The 18,481-nt window shown below is 40.7% G+C and overlaps 1 protein-coding gene across 3 annotated transcripts in view; it reads right to left on the bottom strand.

Annotated features, from left to right (window-relative positions):
- The window catches only part of OPHN1 (oligophrenin 1), a 124,055-nt gene that overhangs the window by 17,582 nt on the left and 87,992 nt on the right, over positions 1-18,481 (bottom strand). For all 3 annotated transcript variants that reach the window (XM_048863528.2, XM_048863527.2, XM_048863531.2), the window contains 6 exons: positions 15,751-15,784; positions 12,911-12,973; positions 10,195-10,269; positions 4,016-4,100; positions 3,663-3,721; positions 1,646-1,751 (listed from right to left, as the gene is read on the bottom strand). In XM_048863528.2, coding sequence (XP_048719485.1) covers positions 1,646-1,751; positions 3,663-3,721; positions 4,016-4,100; positions 10,195-10,269; positions 12,911-12,973; positions 15,751-15,784 — 422 coding nt within the window. The remainder of the gene's footprint in view (positions 1-1,645; positions 1,752-3,662; positions 3,722-4,015; positions 4,101-10,194; positions 10,270-12,910; positions 12,974-15,750; positions 15,785-18,481) is intronic.

Raw genomic sequence — 18,481 nt, 5'->3', positions numbered from 1 at the left:
GTGCGATGTACTGGTATTGTTATTTGATCCCTTCAAATGTCTGGCTCCTCTTTTAGGAGGATCACTACCCCGGGAATCATTAGCTGTCCATGCTATATGCATGTTAAGTGAACCATTTATTTTGGAATGATTCGTTTAGCCAAGACATGCATTGGGATTTTTTTCCCAAAGAAGAAGAACTGCGTACAAGGATGGAATCTCTGAAAGATTTCAGAGAGATCTCTACGGTATCGTTTTTCTGAAAGCGTCATGGCTTTCAAGAAACAGAGTGCTATTTATGTAGCTGTGTTTAGATTTCAGTGCCATATGCAGCCCCACTGAATAGCACCAACTATGGAATGATTTATAGGCTAATCTAGGAAGAGACCACACAGTATTCAGGTATAGAATTGGAGTCTGAACTTCAAGGGCTGGGAGCAGAGATATTCTGATGCTGAGCTCCGAGTTTTACTTCTGCCACCTACCTCCTATTGGCATTTATGAGATTTCTGCCACCACAGACAAGGTGGGGAATAGGGCCCTCAATGCAAAACTCTGTGTAGGCAACAAAAGAACTACTATTAATAATGGGTCAGCCTGACTGTAAATGGTGCCTAAAAAAAGGCATTCCCCCTTCTGCAGAGAGGTTTTTAAAAAATATCCTGTCTGCCAAAGGCTAGCGACGAGTCCAAGTACCAGGACCATGTATCCAGCCTTCTTACCCCTGAAATAGAGGGGTTACGACCAAATAGCACGAAGATCCAAATCCCCATTTGGAGCTACAAAATAAATCCCTGTCCAGTGTGGTTTTACCAACCCAAACCAGCCCTGTAAATGTCGTGTTTTTAAAGTGGCTCTTCCAATTTGGCCAAAGCACATCCTTTCAATCTGGAGGCCAGTCCCTCCCCAAACCATGTCTGTTAGTGAGCAGAACTCCAGCATCTTTCCCTCCCCATGAGCTTCAGCATGGCTGGCACAATGAGCACCGTCAAGAGGTGACTCTCTATATGACTCCCATGTGAGATGAGGATACTAGGTTCTGCACCTTGCATCCTCACATTAACTGTGAAAGGAAGGCAGGAAAACAGCAACTCCAGTGCCTTCACCATCAATGGACAGATTTTTATTGGTGCTGAGCGCTCATGGCACCAGCTGAAGTCAAACAGCAACAGGTGCCCAGCACCTCAGAAAGATCAGCTCCTAACTGGACATTAGGGAGGGCTTGAAGGCTAATGTGCCTAGCACCAATGCTCCTCAAAGGACAAAGCACATTGAATCCATAGTACAAGAAGTGTGTTCAGTATGTGCTTAATCTCCAGTCCCAGGGAACAGGGGTCTTAAAACTGCTCCAAAATTCCAGACATAATGTTGTTGTTAATTGGGCTGGCCAGACACTAGGTTTACAGCTCTGGTCTGTTAGACCATATTATCATATAAAAATTATTCTCTAACTTGGTGCTTCTCATAAAGCAGCCATTGACTGTAAGTGGCAGGTGGACAGGGGAATATCAAATACAGGGATAGCCACACAATTTGGGCAGTATATTCCCAGCTGTACAATAGTTGTCAAGGGCTTAATTAATTTGCCAGAGAAACAGGCTGGCTTCTCCGACTCCTTTTTTTTATCTCTCTGGTTTAACAGGAATATTTACTGGATTCTGCTTACTTGACCAGGTGTCGTATGAGGAGTTCCAACATCTCTCTATTCTTCTCAGGTAGTTTATAAACCAGAGAGTGAATGGCTCCCAGCCTGTAATCTAGGTTCTCAGATTCTGGAAAGAAACAAGAGAGAAGTTTTTGCCTACTGCTTAAAAAAATAATCTGTGTTATTCCCTGAGGTGTGGGGCCAGCCTGCCAAGAGCAAATGAGAGCAACCTGGAAGGAGGGCAATTACACAGCAGCAAGGTTATCATCATGAGAAATGAAGTGATGAGGAAAGAGGTGAAATCAAGCTTAAAAGGGGCTCAGAGTGGGATTTTTCAACTGAAATGTAGTGCTGGTGAAATGTGCTGCATGAACAGAACCAATACAGCATGAGCAGCCGCTTCCCTCGCACACCAACTCTAGGAACCTCAGCCCAGATTGAGCAAAAGCAGTTCTAGGGCCAAGCGAGCAATTCAGGCCCCTCTGATGAGACTGTTCTTAGCATAGGTACTTAGTACTGTACATGGGGGTTAAATGCACAGGATTAATAAGCATCCAGTCAAGAGGCACAAACCAGCCTGGAACAATAAAATACACAATGCATACAGAACAGAGTGTGATCTTTACAGTTGGAAAACTGCATGGACATTTCTGAGGAGGGTAAGGGAGGGGGTTAATATTTCCATCTACTGAGCTATAATTGGTATAATAAGATAGAAAATCTAGCAACTCTTGGGTTTGAGCACAGTCATCTGGAGGAGGAGAATTTTTCTTTAGCAGAACGAGAAGCAACATTATTAATTTTCCAAGGGCCAAGGAGGTGCCAAGCTGCAGTTCCATGGAGCTGCAGGTGCTCACCACCTCAGGTTTGAGCCCAATGTGTTTTCCCCAGATATAAGACATTTTAAGACACCATCCTCTCTTTTATTAAGAAAGTTGCTTAAGTAACTGCATACCCAGGCTCTCTATCTCTGCACTTCTGCTCTAGATCTAATTATGAGGGTGCAGCTACTTTAAAATTATGAAAGATAAATTGCAAAGAGACATTTTACCAGGATTGAAGATGACCCAGGTTTTAAATGAGTCTTAGCTCAGATTCTGCCCTGTTAACATACTCATGTTATTTGCCTGACCTTTGTCAGTTTGGTCTGTTACTTAGCACTAGCCGCTCCATCAGAAAAATGCATTTCGCATACTTGAAGGTATTATGGGTTCAGCATTCCAGGACAAAACTCAGTGCCAAAGAGGGACATCTGAGACACTGCATGGCGATTGGGGCCTGTCACCGTATGTCTCTATTTACAATTTAAAAAAACATAAAGCTGTCAGGAAATAATTCTGCTAGCACAACTGGGCCAATTCCCTTTTGATACATATGATATAGACACACCCATGTATATTTTAAAAGATCCCCTTACTCCAAGCCCCACCTTAAGTGTCTCTGAAGGGATCCAAACCCAGGCACACACAAGTACACTGTAATATAAAGGACGATGGGGACGAAATGGAGTCATCCTTTTAGAATGATCCCTTCAAACAAACTAAGAAACCGGAAGCAGGAGTGAGGCTCTATTATAAGTACAATGGGTCAGATCCTCATCTGGTGTAAATCTATTGAAGCTCTGCCAATTACTCCCACTGAGAATATGGCCCAAATGGGTCAGGGACATGATCCTGAAAATGCCGAGTACCCTCAAATCCCATGGCAGGATTGAACTGTAAGATGCCATTCAGTGATGCACAGAGACTCTCTTATGACTTAGCATCCCAGCAAGTGAATCATCTGATTTTCCCTCCCTACCCAGGTCCCAGATGGATGTGGCTGGCTGCCATGACAGCAGCCCCTGTTGGATCCCATACACTGCAAGGCCAAGATGCTTGTCATCGAGGATCTGTAACCTGGCTACAACATGTCTCACTTGATCGGGAACTCCACACGTGCAACATACTCAGCGTTGTGTTGAGCTAGTGGAGTAATGCCATTCTTATGCAGGATGGGGGGTATGAGGCCTATCAGTAGTGAAGCTGTTGGGACTTACTCGCTGCTGAGACCAGCTCTTTATGGAGTCGGTACGTCATGACAGGTTCAGCTAGATTCCTGAAACAAACAGAAACAACTCTGAATTCCTCAAAGAGCAGAGGAGTGGCTACGACTCTGTTCTCAGTTACATTGGAAGACGAACGGAGAGGAAAGTCATATTTTCCACTCCAACTCCCATGGATTCTTGAGGCTGCTCAATTGGCACTCCATCCTCATTTCTTTTATTTGCATAAGTGCACGTGAGGTTTTTACAACAGACACGTTTTTTCAAACAAAAGACACCATCTTTGCCCAAAGAGTTCCAGCCCTGCCTGGGAGAGTCAAAAATAAGACAACGAGCGGGGAAGTTACCTGAGGTAGAATTTCAATGAGCTGGTAATTGTCTTGATGTCCCAGTCGCTGTTTTGGAGATCTACATCCCCTGGACATTTTGGATCTGGAAGAGGAAAAAAAAAGTGGCAAATACGACAAAATAAATGAGCTTTCAAACAAAGCCTGATTTTTTAAAACGAGTAACAAAATTTATGCTGGCAGGATATGCCCTAGTGGCAGAGGAAGATACAGCAGTGTGCAAGGGACACTGATGACTCCTCTTGGACAAGTAAAGCATAGTGACAGTTGCCAACACTGAGGCTTCGTCTTCACTGACACAAAGGTGTGCTTGTTTGGGTTTTTACAATGAGACAGCTAACTTGCAATGTTTATTGCACCGTAGAGTCCTAAGTGGAGATAAGCACTGACAGTGTTTCCCGAGACGTAGCAAGGTATGGCCCAGCCCTGTACCTCCCACCCATGGTGAACTCATCTCGTTTACCTTGTCGTAAAATTCAGGGTGAATTTGATTTAAATCAAATTGATTTAAATCATGATTTAAATCACTAGTCAGGTAGACTCGATTTAATCATGGATTTCTATATAAAGGTGCATTCTTGTTGATTGTTATAACCTTAATACATGTTCTTCACAACTCAGAGAGAGATGTAGGTTTTGTTTTTAGAAGGTACACACTATACATTTTTAAAGTGATTTATTTTGAAAACTGTTCATATCAGTTTTACAGCTATATCAGAAAATGAATGATTGGTTATTTCATTTACCAAAGGTAATTGAAGCAGATATTTATGAAGTCATTGGGAGGTGAACTATCTCCAATTCAACAGGTTAATCATTAATATTTGGAGGATTTTCTTGCCATGCTGTATTAGGAAGAGAACATCACCAGACAGACATTTAAATTGTTTTAATTAACTAAAACAACAAAGTTATGTATTCTGGATTTCTTTCTTCAACAGCAAACACATAATATTTTAACAAAACAAGCATATGAATTTTTGAATTTAGCTAAACATTCAAGTTTTTTAAAATCAGGTTTGTTTTTGTTAAAATTGTTTTTAACTAAAATAGCTAAATTAAATTTTTTAAAAACAAACAAAGAGACATTCAATTGACTATGTCAGCCAGGTCAACATGAGAAATTTAAAATATTGGCTTCTGCAGCTAACTCAGTCGTCTTCACCTTCATTTTCCTGTTTGTTCATAATCTGGAAAAGAAAAACAAGCTTTCCTGCTTTTTCAGGTCCCAAACAATTTCTCAGTTTGGAATGAATTAGGCCAAAGGAAGAAAATATTCTTTCTTCACTGGCAGAAGAAGCTCCTGCTATTAAAAGTGAGATGTTCACTTCAACAGTGTCTGAATCCAAGTGCTTAAGTGACTTCCACCAGTTCACTGGTGTGACTTTCTTTAAAACATCATCAGCAAACAAATATTTCTTGCGTGGTTCACCCTTAGCTCTGAAGTATATTGTAGTTGGCTTTATGGAGGGATGATCGCTGGATGTCCATGCCATAGCCAACTCCTCCTCTTCAGCAGTTAAGGTTTGACCCTGGTACCGAATATTGAGAATATTTGCAAGAAAATGAGCTGGAGATAGTACTTGTCCCATTCGTTTTTTTAATGCTTGTAATTTAACTCTGTCATTGCACATTTCTCTTTTAAGATCTCACTCAGTTCCTTCCAAATTTCAACAGCGTCAGCAATAAAACAGCTATTCCCCTACATTTTGTTTAAGGCTACAGATATAGGCTTCAGGGTACTCAGCATGTGTTCAACATTTCTCTTAAGCCCCGTGTTGAGAACTTTGGCTGTGACCGTGCCATCTATTTTTTCACAATTTTGTTCACAAACTGTCATCAGATTAGGCCAGTTCTTGATCTAGTGCTCAAAACTACTCAAAAGTCCACTACCGAGTTCCATCTCACGTCTTGTGGGAGAGTTAGCTTAGTTCCTCCCACTTTTTTCAGAGCAGTTGCTGCAAAGTGGTTGTTAGGGAAGTATTTTGCAATTTCAACAACATTAGCCTTTATTTCTGGAACACTGAAGTCTTTGGCTAGGAGGTGCATCAAATGAGCACTGCAACTGTATGTTGTTAGCTTGGGACTCTCTTCACTCTCTTCTAAATAATTTCTTCTCATCTTGAATACATTTGCAGCATTGTCTGTGACCAAGCTGCATACTAGACATTTGAATTTTTTCCCCATAGTTTGTTATAGCTTTTACTGCTACTTCTTGTAAGTATTCTGCTGTGTGTGCATTTCCTGATGTATCAGTTGTTTCTGTAAGAAAGACATTCCCTTCTTCTGTTGTCACACAAGCACATACAACAGGATCATTGTGGACATTGCTCTACCCATCAAGACTCAGGTTAACAGTTTTACCCTCTAGACCTTTTGCACACTGCTCAATTTCTCTTTCAGACAGTTGATCCAGCAATTTGCCTGCAAAATCTGCACTGTTGGGTAGACTGTATCCTGGTCTTAATGACTGAACCATGTTAATGAAGTGTGGGTTCTCAATCATATGGAAGGGAGAGTCTGTTGCATAAACAAACCGGGAAATTTTTTCTTCGATTACCTCTTTTTGTAATCTGCTGGTTCTTATCACAAACTTATCTATGGTTGTTTCTGGATGATGGAGATTTTTTTTTCTTTTTGCTACAGGTGATATTCTGTGGCTACATGACATACATGATGTGACTGAAACATTATCATTGGCAGATAACTCTGAAACTATAGAAAATGATGGTGATCTTGAAGGTGGATAGTCTTCAGAATCCTGTATGTTGAGGATGGAGTCTCCTAAACAAAGTAAGTCAATGCAGTTATTTAATTATTATTACCGTACTGCTCATTTAGTATTACTCATTGCATTCACTGACATTCAATACTACTTCAAAGGTGAAATTGTAAAAGGAAGATCTGCCTATTTTAGCTATTTATTTTTTATCACAATTGCATCTAAAATGATAGTACCATAGAGTAACATCTATATATTTTGCTCAAACATGAGAATTCAAGAATAGTCCAGAAGGAAGACAGGAAGTCCTTAAGAAAGAAGTATGAAATAAAAAAGTTTACCAACCTGAAGATGCTGCAGGTTCAGACATGTTCCTTTCATCATCTTAAACGCAGCTTCCTCCTGAGAAGGAACACTTCTCATGATGTTGTTTCACTCGGGCAACCAGGCCTTGCATTTCTTGGTTGCACTGTTTGCATTTTGCACGCATGCCTGTCTTACCCACGGGTAGAGGAACTTCATTAAAATGTTCCCAAACTGGGTCTCTTTTATGGCCTGCTGCCATTATAGGTTTTCCCTTCTAGCGAGAGAATGGTATGGTAGATCTCAAATCAATGAAGGCTACACTCAGAAAGACCTCAAGACTTTTGGAATATGCTGCTCAAACAGTTCCACTTTTGTTCAGACTTCTTCTCTTTGTCCAGATCTATTCTGCCCCCAACAACCTTCTATTGCACTTTTTGTAATTTTGTACTTTTAGAGAGAGGTAAGGTATTGACAGTGTAAACAAATTTGCAGAGGGACAATAGGGTTGAGGTCTGTTATTTCTCACCTCTATATATTATTTATTTATTTAAAAACATTTTTGCTGTTAACAAGCATGTTATCTCTGGAGATACAAATCCAGTTTGAGAACTGCAAAACTAAGCATCTCTGATGGTATCTTCTAGACTGAGCACTGAGTCCTATTGGGTTGACAGAAAGATTAACCTAAATAATCTATACAGAAGCCCCTGGAACCTCATAAAATTGGATCCCTAATCCATGAACTATTGGAACTAATTTACAAAACTTTTCTTAAACATTACCTAAATATATTGTCTTATACTTTAGAATTAGAATTTATAATCCCTATTCCATGATGAGATATCTTTGAGCTATAATGTATCTTAATTAAAACTACCTTTAGATAGTTTTTTTCCTCAAAAACCATTTTATCAAATAAATCTGATTTAAATAAAAAAATCTAATTTAAATTTTAAAAAATCAGATTTTTTTTATTTTTTTTAAATCATTGATTTTTATTTACCCTTGTAAAACTACAATGGGATAGCTAACACACCTTAGTTATCTCGTTTCTTGAGTTGAGCAGGAGGATGGTATACTTAAAATTAGAGGGGGAGGAGGAGGAAGGATAAGAATGTGGTGTTAGAATGGTCAAAACGATCATGCAACTAACAAAGATAATCACTTCTACTAGGAGTCTCCAAGATCAAAGATGAAAAAGCCTTAATTATTGCATCCTAGGTCCATTCCCCCAGCCAATGAAGGATTATTCTCTACTGTGTGTTCTCCACAGCTTTGTGGTCTATTCTTTAAAGCAGAGGTGGGCAACCTGTGGCCCGCCAGGGTAATCCGCTGGCAGGCCGCCAGACCACTTGTTTACATTTGCATGGCTACCTGCAGCTCCCAGTGGCCATGGTTCGCTGTTCCCAGCCAATGGGAGCTCTGGGAAGCAGCGCGGGCCTGGCACAGGCCACAGGTTGCCCACCATTGCTCTAAAGGGAAGTGGTGGAAGCCCCATTGCTTAAGTCCTTTAAAACTAAACATTCTACCAAACCTCAGTGTTAGGATAAATTTCCTCATGTTCCACTTAAAATTTCATTTGCTCAGTTTCACCCCATTACTTCTAGTTACTTCCCCTTTGGGCTTCCCTGAAAAATTCCTCTGCATAGAATCTACATGTAGGCAGAAACATGGAGGGTAATGAAGAGCAGAAAGGACTAAAGTACACTTTGCTCATGTCCAGGTTAACTGGACGCCCACAACACTTTTCTGGCACCATAAGATTAGGGATTTGGTTTTGGGGAAGGCAGGGTAGGAGATACGAGTTACATGACTTATGTTAAACAAGAAACAGGGCTGGGTGAGAAATTCAAATGGCTCACCACTCTTAGTTATTATTATTTATTGCTGCTGGATTTTCCACTCTGACCAAAATGAGGATTTTCTGTACAAGGATTGAGAACAAAGTGGTCAATCAAACCAACGTAAATTTACAAATGAGAAACCACCACCAGAGTTTGGAATGGAAAAGCATGGAACTATTTATTGGGATGCTGGAAAACATGAGATATTTAAAAGCTTCATCCTACCTCATAAATTATCAGGAAAGTGTGACTAGATGTATCTGATGTTCCAGGAAATCCAGTATGGAAATCCAGTATGACCAGGTGAGGATATAACAAACAGTCCATTGTTTTAATAAAAATAAATAGTAACAACAATAAAAATAATACCAGCCTTTGAATAGTGCATTTATTCTAGGTACCTACTCACGGGGCAGCAGTCAGAGGCTTACATGCTGGTCAGGTGGATATTCACCAGGAACACTCCCCTTGTCCTGTGTTCCAGTCTTTCCCGCCAGACAAGCCATCCAGAATGGTTTGGATCTTGGCTATCTTAGCTCCACATCTGTCCTACAATGCTTGAACTGACTGTCCACCAGTTTGTACATCAGGGTCAGGAACCAGGACATTCCCAGAGCAGAGCCCTTGACTCTGGAGTGCATTCCCCATTTCCAGCCGAACACAGCCCCGTGTTGTTGACTTTCAAGGCAAGCTGCAAGGATTCTCTGTTTACTCAGATTTGTCCGAGGATGTGGAGGATGATTTGGGGTGGCGTTCTGTGGGAGGGGCAGTTATTTTGTTTGTGCTAACAATGGTTAGTGGATGTATAAAACTGATGTAAACAGGGGGAGACTCAGCCCTTTGATCTAATTCTCATTTCCTCTAAGGCCCATTTACACTGCCAGAGAGGAGTAAAGGGACCTTCATGTAAATGAGAATCAGGACCTATCATCTATGGGGAAGAGAGTCTGTTTGGCAATTAGCAATGGTCTCTCTGTTTTGGGATCTATTTGCACTCTACAGGACTCCACTTCCACGTTACTGTTATCTCAATACCCTTTGCTTCTTAGTTTGAAAATGCAGGTAAAATTGGCAACATTTTAGCTTAAGGGGAGTAACGAGAGACTAGGTTGGAGAAGAAATTCAGAAAAGAAGGGAAAGAACATATCAGAAAGACTGGTGGAGAAGACCAGCAGCCTGGAAAGAAGGGCAAGAGCAGAGGGGATGCTATACATGACAGCATTTCACTGTGGAATCCAGTCCTCCTTGTCTTGCCTTACAGTACAAAAAAATTACAGTCCAGTCATCCAAGAACTGGTTATTCTTACCAAAGAAGGCATTCAGCAACTTCTGCACCTGGATATTACTGCCAACGGTTCGGTATACTCCCTCAGTAGTGATCCCTGCGCAGAAGAATGAAGAAAAGAATTGAGTGTCCTTTCAGAGTTGTAGATGTTAAACAGCGCCACCTAGTGTAGTAAAAACATCACAGGCTGTCCCGAGGCCTGCAATAGATTGACAGCACTTTGGTGAAGAGCCGAGTGAATAATGAAGAAGAAATCATTTTTTAAAAATTGCCCATGAATACCTCATGTTAACCTGGACTTTGTTAGGCAAAATGATTCGCCAAATAACTTCTGCACACAGTTCTTGTTCAGTAGCTAATAACTGAACAATTGGTTGAAAATATTCAGTATTCTAAATGGGAGCTGTTCTGACTGGACACAAAAAGTATATTTCTGTTCTTTGACTAGATCAGTGCCACTGTGAGAATTAGATTTCAGGGATGATTACTCTCAATCACAAATCTGAAATTCTCTTTTGGAAAATTCTGCAATATTTGCTTAAAATCTGCTATTTCTGGAAACATTAAGAACATAAGAATGGCCATATTGGGTCAGACCAAAAGTCCATTTAGCCAGTATCCTGTCTTCTGACAGTGGCTGGTGCCAGATGTTTCAGAGGTTAATGAACAGAACAGGGCAATTTATTGAATGATCCATCCCCTGTTGTCCAGTCCAAGTTTCTGGCAGCCAGAGGTTTAGGGACAACCAAAGCATAGGCTTGCAACCCTGACCATCTTGGCTAACAGTCACTGATGGATCTATCCTCCATGACTTTATCTAATTCTTTTTCTTTAACTTAGTTATGCTTTTGGTGTTCACATCCCCTGGCAAGGAGCTCCACAAGTTGACTGTGTGTTGTGTAAAGTAGTACTTCCTTACGTTTGTTTTTAACCTGCTGCCTATTAATTTCATTGGGTGACCTTTGGTTCTCGTGTTATGTGAAGGTATAAATAACACCTCCTTATTCACTTTCTCCACACCACTCATGATTATAGAGCTCTGTCATATTCTTCCCATCTCTTTCCTAAATTTAACAATCCCACTCTTTTTAATCTCTCCTCATATGAAGCGGTTCCTAATCATTTTTGTGGCCCTTCTCTGTGATTTTGCCAATTCTAATATATCTTTTTTGAGATGGGGTGACCAGAACTGCACACAGTATTCAAGGTGTGGGAATATCACAGATTTATACAGCGGCACTATGATATTATCTGCCATATTATCTATCCCTTTTCTAATCGTTCTAACATTGCTAGCTTTGTCGACTGCTGCTGCACATTGAGCAGATGTTTTCAGAGAACTACCCATGAGGACTCCAAGATCTCTTTCATGAGTGGCAACAGATAAATTAGACTCAATAATTTTGTATGTATAGTTGGGATTATGTTTTCCAATGTGCATTACTTTGCATTCATCAACAATGAATTTCATCTGCCATTTTGTTGCCCAGTCACTCAGTTTTGTGAGATCCTTTTGGAACTCTTTGCAGTCAGCTTTGGACTTAACTATCTTGAGTAGTTTTGTATCATCTGCAAACTTTGCCACCTCATTGCTTACCCCTTTTTCCAGATATTTATGAGTATGTTGAACAGCATCGGGACCCTGCTATTTACCTCTCAACATTTTTTTATCAGTAAACTAGTTTGCTAGAAAAGTCACAGAAAGTGACTACAGTCAAAGAAAATTCTTTTAAAGTCTGGACTAATATTTGGAAATGTGTTTACATTATTTGCACAGCTCTACTTACGTTTTTAAGGAAGTTGGTGGTTATTTAGCATGGCTGGAATTTTCAGAGCAGCGTGGAAGATCTATCACAACTCTCATTCATTGTAGAGGGAGTTGTGCGGTTAAAATCCTGCAGAATGCTTTGAAAATCTCACTCCACATAGTATGTTTTTCACAAAACAAATCTGAATAATTCTTTAAGATAGTCCCCAAACTCAAAATTGCCTGAAATATTTTGTAACCTATTCACCTTTGGCTTGCTACCAAGCATGTGATATTTCAGCCCCAAAGGAAAATTTCTGAGAAATTCACAAATGAGTGAAAACAAAATGAAAGTGAGAACTCAACCTTGACTAGAGTTTGCTCCTGCAAATGTTCTAATGGGGTGTAAGGTTTCTATTGTTTTGTAGGCACATTCTTTATCCTGTGACGTGAGTCTCTGATAAAAGGTTTAGAAAATATGACCTATGAGGAAGGGTTAAAAAACTAGGCATGTTTAGTCTTGAGAAAAGAAGACTGAGGAGGAACTTGATAACAGTTTTCAAGTATGTTAAGGGCTGTTACAAAAAGGACTGTGATCAATTGTTCTCCATATCTATCCAAGGTAGGACAAGAAGTAATGGGCTTAATCTGCAGCAAGAGAGATTTAGATTGGATATTAGGAAAAAACTTTCTAACTGTAAGAGTAGTTAAGCTCTGGAATAGACTTCCAAAAGGGGGTTGTGGAATCCCATTCACTGGAGGTTTGTAAGAACAGATTGGACAAACATCTGTCACGGATGGTCCTGCCTCAGCAAAGGGGACTAACCTTGTTGACTTCTCAAGGTCTCTTCCAGCCCTACATTTCTGTGATTCTGTGATTTTTAGATCCCGTTCGCTATATATTAGCGAAATCACAGCATAATCAAATGCCATTCAAGAAAGCAAATACCAAAAGAGCAAACAGTTTCCAGATGCAGTACTGAGATCTTACCTTTGGTCTCTACTGCATTGATGCATTTCCTTACAAACTTGAAGCCAACCTCATTCAACTCCACTATTTCAAACAAAGGGAAGCAAAGTTAGGTGCCAGAATGTCAACATGCAATTACTGGTGGAAAACCCAAAGAGGTGTCAAGTTACTGCAGGCATTACACCTTGCAACAAGTTTGCTACATTTTTGGGGGCTGCATTTTCAAATCCACACACAAATAAGTGCTCAGGCACAATTTAGTATGTAAACACCTTGCTGTGTGGGTGCAAGTCAGGGTCTGTGCATGCATGTAGCCTACCTGGTGCACATACATTCAGGGATTTGCATGTATACATTGTGAGGGTGCTTGTGCAAAAGCACACCCAAATTTTTAAGAATCTGGTCAGAAATTGTTCATCTCAACTTGTTCTCCTTTTTTCCCTCTTGAAATTGCTTTAACAGTCGGCTTTTGAATTTTTTAATAAAACTGTAATTTGGAGAGTTCAACCACACATGCATTTCTGCCTGGCAAGAGCTGATCTGTGGCTTCTGGAGTACAGCAAAATCTGCAGTCCAACCTCTGTCACATCAAAGAAACACATAAACTTCCACGTATTCTTTATCTACTTTGTTAGATTGCAGAAAATGACAGGATTCTACTTAGATACTATATAGGTTAAGGAGAAGGCAGGTTTTTCTCCCCACTGATTAACCAATAGGATATCACAGGGTTTTCCTTGGTGGCTTCTAAACAGCAGACAGGTGGAAAACTAGTTTGCTTTGGGCTAATCCAAACCCCATTGAAGTGAACCAGACTCTTTCCATTTACTTCAGTGGGCACTGAATCAGGGCCCTTATTTCCTTACAGGACCTAGTCCTGCAACTTTACTCACGAATTCTTCCATTGACTTCAGTAGGATTACTTGTGTAATTAAGGGTCACAGGATAAGGCCGCATACGTGTTTATGTGAGTGATCAATGGCTTCTTACACTGAAATAGCTTTCGGTCTGTGGCAAACAGATATTTTGAACTTCTCTCAAATGTTAGTGTTTACTGTGCTTTTATTAGGTAGAGGAATGGGGCTCTGCATATCACCCTTCAGATCAGAAGCAGATCAGAAGCTCTGAGGAATGGTTAGAGCTACTCAGGAAACCAAGCTTTTCTGGCAAGAAATAATAATAAAAATAAAATCTGCATTCAATTATTTTTAAAGCTGCAGGCGTTTTTGAACCAAATTCCAACTACAAATTTTGGTTTTGACTCAACACTTAGAAATGAAACAAAAAATTTTATTTCAACTTAAAATGTTTTTTCATTTTCAAAAGCGAACATCTGAAGTCAAAATGAATACTCTTGTTTCAAAATGTTCATGCAGGAAAACCAAAATATTTCCTGAGAAGCGACATTTTGATGTGAAGAAAATTGGTTTTGACAAATTTGTATTGTTCTCTGGGAAAAACTTCCACACCCAAAATTGGAATCAGCTCTAATCCTGGCACAAACTCTCTAGGGAGAACTTGGGTGAATCAATTAACTGCAGACACCCCATGCCTGCCAGCAGGTCAGTCATAAGGAACCTCCCTGCTCAGAGCATTCTTACTGGAAACTTCAGATACACCAGCTTCCAGGTAGGGTCAAAACAAATGTTAGCAGCGATTCAGTGCCTAGATTGCAGTGAGCTGTGTAGTATAAATTGATAATATCCCTGATTCCAAATTATTAAAACATAGGGTTTATCTGACTGCATTTGTATTACAGACCTAGAAGGAATGTGCCTCAGCATTGCCCAATGATAACTGATTGGTTTGAGGTGTATGTATGAAGGAGATTCTTCAATCCTAACTGCACACTAATTAAGATAAAGCAGTTTAAGAAAGTGCTCCCCAGCTCTGAGTAACTGACTGGTCAAGTCAGCCCCCAGAGGCAGAATGCAGATTTTTCAGTACTCATGGAGGGTACCTGAGTAATAAATCCACACAGTTTTCCAGTCCAATGTTCTGAGATATTGGAGGCAGTATGGTTGTAAGGACTTGACATTACTGACTAAGTGAATATGAAATGAAGGGGGGAAAGGTAAGAGGGATAACATTTTAGCAAGATAGAGACAGCTGTCTTGAGCCGTGGGCACGTGCAGATTCAAGTTATTAAACGTGCAGCATCAGAGACAGCGCTCACAACCTAGCTCTGATAAGGAGAGATGGGAGAACCTAATGGGGTGTGGAGTTTCAAGAAACCCCTAAAACTTTTTATTCTCTTGTTTTACATTTATGACACTTTTTCATGGAACTCTTTTCTCCAGTTAACTGAAACCATATTTTAAGCAGAAATTTAATGTTAATGCCGTGTAGTTTTCACTAAATGGATGCCTGTGCTTTGCAAACAAATATTCTTGTTTGAAAGACATTCTTGTCTGACTTCAATTGCAACTAAGGGGATAAAATCAAAGAAGTCGCACAGCAGCCCAGAACTCAAGTTTCGGTGAGAGCCAACTAGAACTTGAACCTCAAAGATTCAGAACTCCATTCTAAATTTGGAACCTGCATTTTATTAGGTGGGTTGAAATTTAGTGCAAATTCCTCCTCTACTTTGGGAGCTAAGGGCCTTATCTTGCACGGTGTTGATCACCCTCAACTCTCACTGAGACCTGAGGATACTCATCAACTCACCAGAGCAGACCCAAGAGATCTTTGGTCCACTTGTTCACTAAGTGGAGGGAACCAAGGAGCACGTGAGCAGGTGTGAGATACAGTCCATCCAGCATACAGCAGTGATGTGCACACTTGCAAACGAATATATTATACAACAACAATACAAATCAGATCTTTAATATTTCAGAAGAACAGAACCATGAATTACTCACTTTCTTCCTGTTTTGTGATGGGACTGTGGTAGATCTAAAGAAGAGAGAGAAACAAAAGCAAAACCAGGCACGAGTTGAGAATTACTGTCCAAGGAGGATACAGCCAGGGAAAACACACACCAGGGAAAGCAAGTCACAGACATATAGTATTGTTTAATACTTTGCTCTCAAAAACAAAGTACTAAACAATATACAACCCTATATTCAAGAAAGGTGTAGTAGGCATCCATTAGTTTCACTGGGGTACCTGTTTCTCTTGGACACACCCTCCTACACTAAACACAAAGATCCTTTGTTTGTCGCTTGGTAAAAATTAGGTCTGGAAGCTATGCAGCTAGGCACAACTATATTTACACAGAATATCAATAAATTGCTTTCTTCACCATTATAGTAATCACATGATGTATATACTTTAATAACAATACCATGCACTTCTGTAGCACCTTCCCTCACAGAAGATCAAAACCCCCTTATGTACAATAACAAATTACACTGCAGTGGTTGAATACTGGACATTGCTTGAATTCTGAACAGCTGTCCAGTATGACCAAGGTCATACTCCTTATTATTCAATATTTGCATGTATTCACACAAATTGCTTTCTCTTTGTCCACAGGAAGGGTAAAGGAATCGCTATTCTTCACATGGACACCCTGTGACTAGGTGTACGGGGCCCTTTGAGGCCTCGTAGTCCTACCATACCCCACCCCAGAAAAGGGGCAGTAAGGGTGGGTCCTGCAGGGCTGCCTAAAAAGGCTGCAGGGAAGCAGCCAATCAGAGCTCAACAGGCTCAGATAAAAGGAGCTGCAGGGCCTAAGCAGATCGGTTCCTGGTGGGGACCAGAGGAGCAAGGAGGGTGTTCTTTGCTGGAGTTCAAGGGAGACCCAGAAAATGGGTTCTGTTGACACTGATATTCCATGAGGAAGAACTTCAGCCCTGAGGTAAGGGTAAAGAGGAAGGGGCTACATGGGAAGTGGCCCAGAAAAAGGCAGCAGCAACTATTACAGGAAGCAGCATGTGGCTGCTATTTATAGGGACCCTGGGCGGGATTTGAAGTAATGGGTTGGCCTGGGTCCCCCCACTGGCAGAGTGGCCTAAGCCCCAAGGAGGGGATAAGACTTGTTTAGAGGACCAAGTGAAGGGCAGGACTTAAAGAGTCTCCAGGGAGAAAGCCCTGGGGGCTCTACTCTAGACCAAAGCAGCCAGGGACTTAAAACCTAGCCCAGAAGGGGTTGAGGACTGAGCCCAGAGACAGGGCTAAAGAGATTGTCAAAGGCACAGGGACAGGCCCTCTTGGACCTTTTGCCCCGGAAGGGGTTTGTTTGTTCACAGGTTGACAGCATGAGCCTTGACTGGAGGGCTGAGACACTGAAGACCTGCCTGATAAGGGCAACAGCCGACGGGGCACCACGCAAAGAGAGCGTGCAGATTCACACCAATCTGACAGGGGGTGCTCACGAGAGGTGTGTGCACACAATCACACACCCGTATTCACACAGGAAACACAAGCTTTTGCTGCTTACTACCTGTTTCACATTACTTATTATTTGTTATTCTCCTATTTCAGAAAATTTCAGTCAGCCCATCATGTAGTACAGTGGTTCTCAACCAGGGCTATGCATATCCTGGGGTACGCAGAGATCTCTCAGGGGATACATCAACTCATCTAGATATTTGCCTAGTTTTACAACAGGCTACATAAAAAGCATGAGCGAAATCAGTACTAAAATTTCATACAGACAATAACTTGTTCATACTGCTCTATATACTGTACACTGAAATGTAAGTACAATGTTTATATTCCAATTTATTTATTTTATAATTGTATAGTACAAATGAGAAAGTGAGCAATTTTTCAGTAATAGTGTGCTGTGACACTTTTGTATTTTTATGTCTGATTGTGTGAGCAAGTAGTTTTTAAGTGAGGTGAAATTTGGGGTGCGCAAGACAAATCGGACTCCTGAAAGGGGTACAGTAGTCTGGAAAGGATGAGAACCATTGATGTGATAGACCAATATCATGTGACATAGGTGATCAACCACACAGCACAAACAGTTGATAAGAATAGTTTGCAAATAAACAATTGTGTAGATTAAAACTTGTTCATATGAATTATTTTGGGAATAACAACTAAATTCACAAAAATTGAGATTGGTTCATGAGTGATATATGATCCAGAAAAATGTATAAATTCAGAGGATAATTAAAGAACAATTAATTATTCAACCACCTATAGAATTAGGCCTCACAACCTTGCTGGGGGGCAAATAGGGTGGTATCATCCCATAGTTCAGAGATGAAAAACAGAAGCACAAAGAAGTAAAATGATTTGCCCAAACAGTTAATGGCAGAGTCAGGAAGAACCACTTTCTTTCGACTTCCAGTCTGGTGCTTTAACAATAAGACTAGCCATTTTTTTCAGAAGGATGGAAAGAGGCAATGGGCATTTAGAACAGTGCAGGTCTGGGACTCTGGATTATTTTTTAACAAAGCCCTTGATATAACCAGAGAGGCTCCTGAATTTGCCAGGACAAAGTTCTAATTATTACTGCTAGTTTGTCATTCTTTTGGTTACGTATTTCCACAGCCTATGCAATTCAGTGTGTGGGATCCAGACAAATGCCATTACAGGCATTTCACATTAAACGCCCACATGCATCACTTCTTTACAGCAGTGAGCAGGTTCTGTAAGGGGCACCTAGCAGCCCATCTGATATGCTCCAATCTCCGC

The sequence above is a fragment of the Caretta caretta genome, chromosome 9 (genome assembly GCF_965140235.1).
Source record: "Caretta caretta isolate rCarCar2 chromosome 9, rCarCar1.hap1, whole genome shotgun sequence".
Lineage (NCBI taxonomy): Eukaryota > Metazoa > Chordata > Testudines > Cheloniidae > Caretta > Caretta caretta.
The sequence above is the reverse complement of the archived record's forward strand: the minus strand, read 5'-3'. Positions and strand labels throughout refer to the sequence as shown.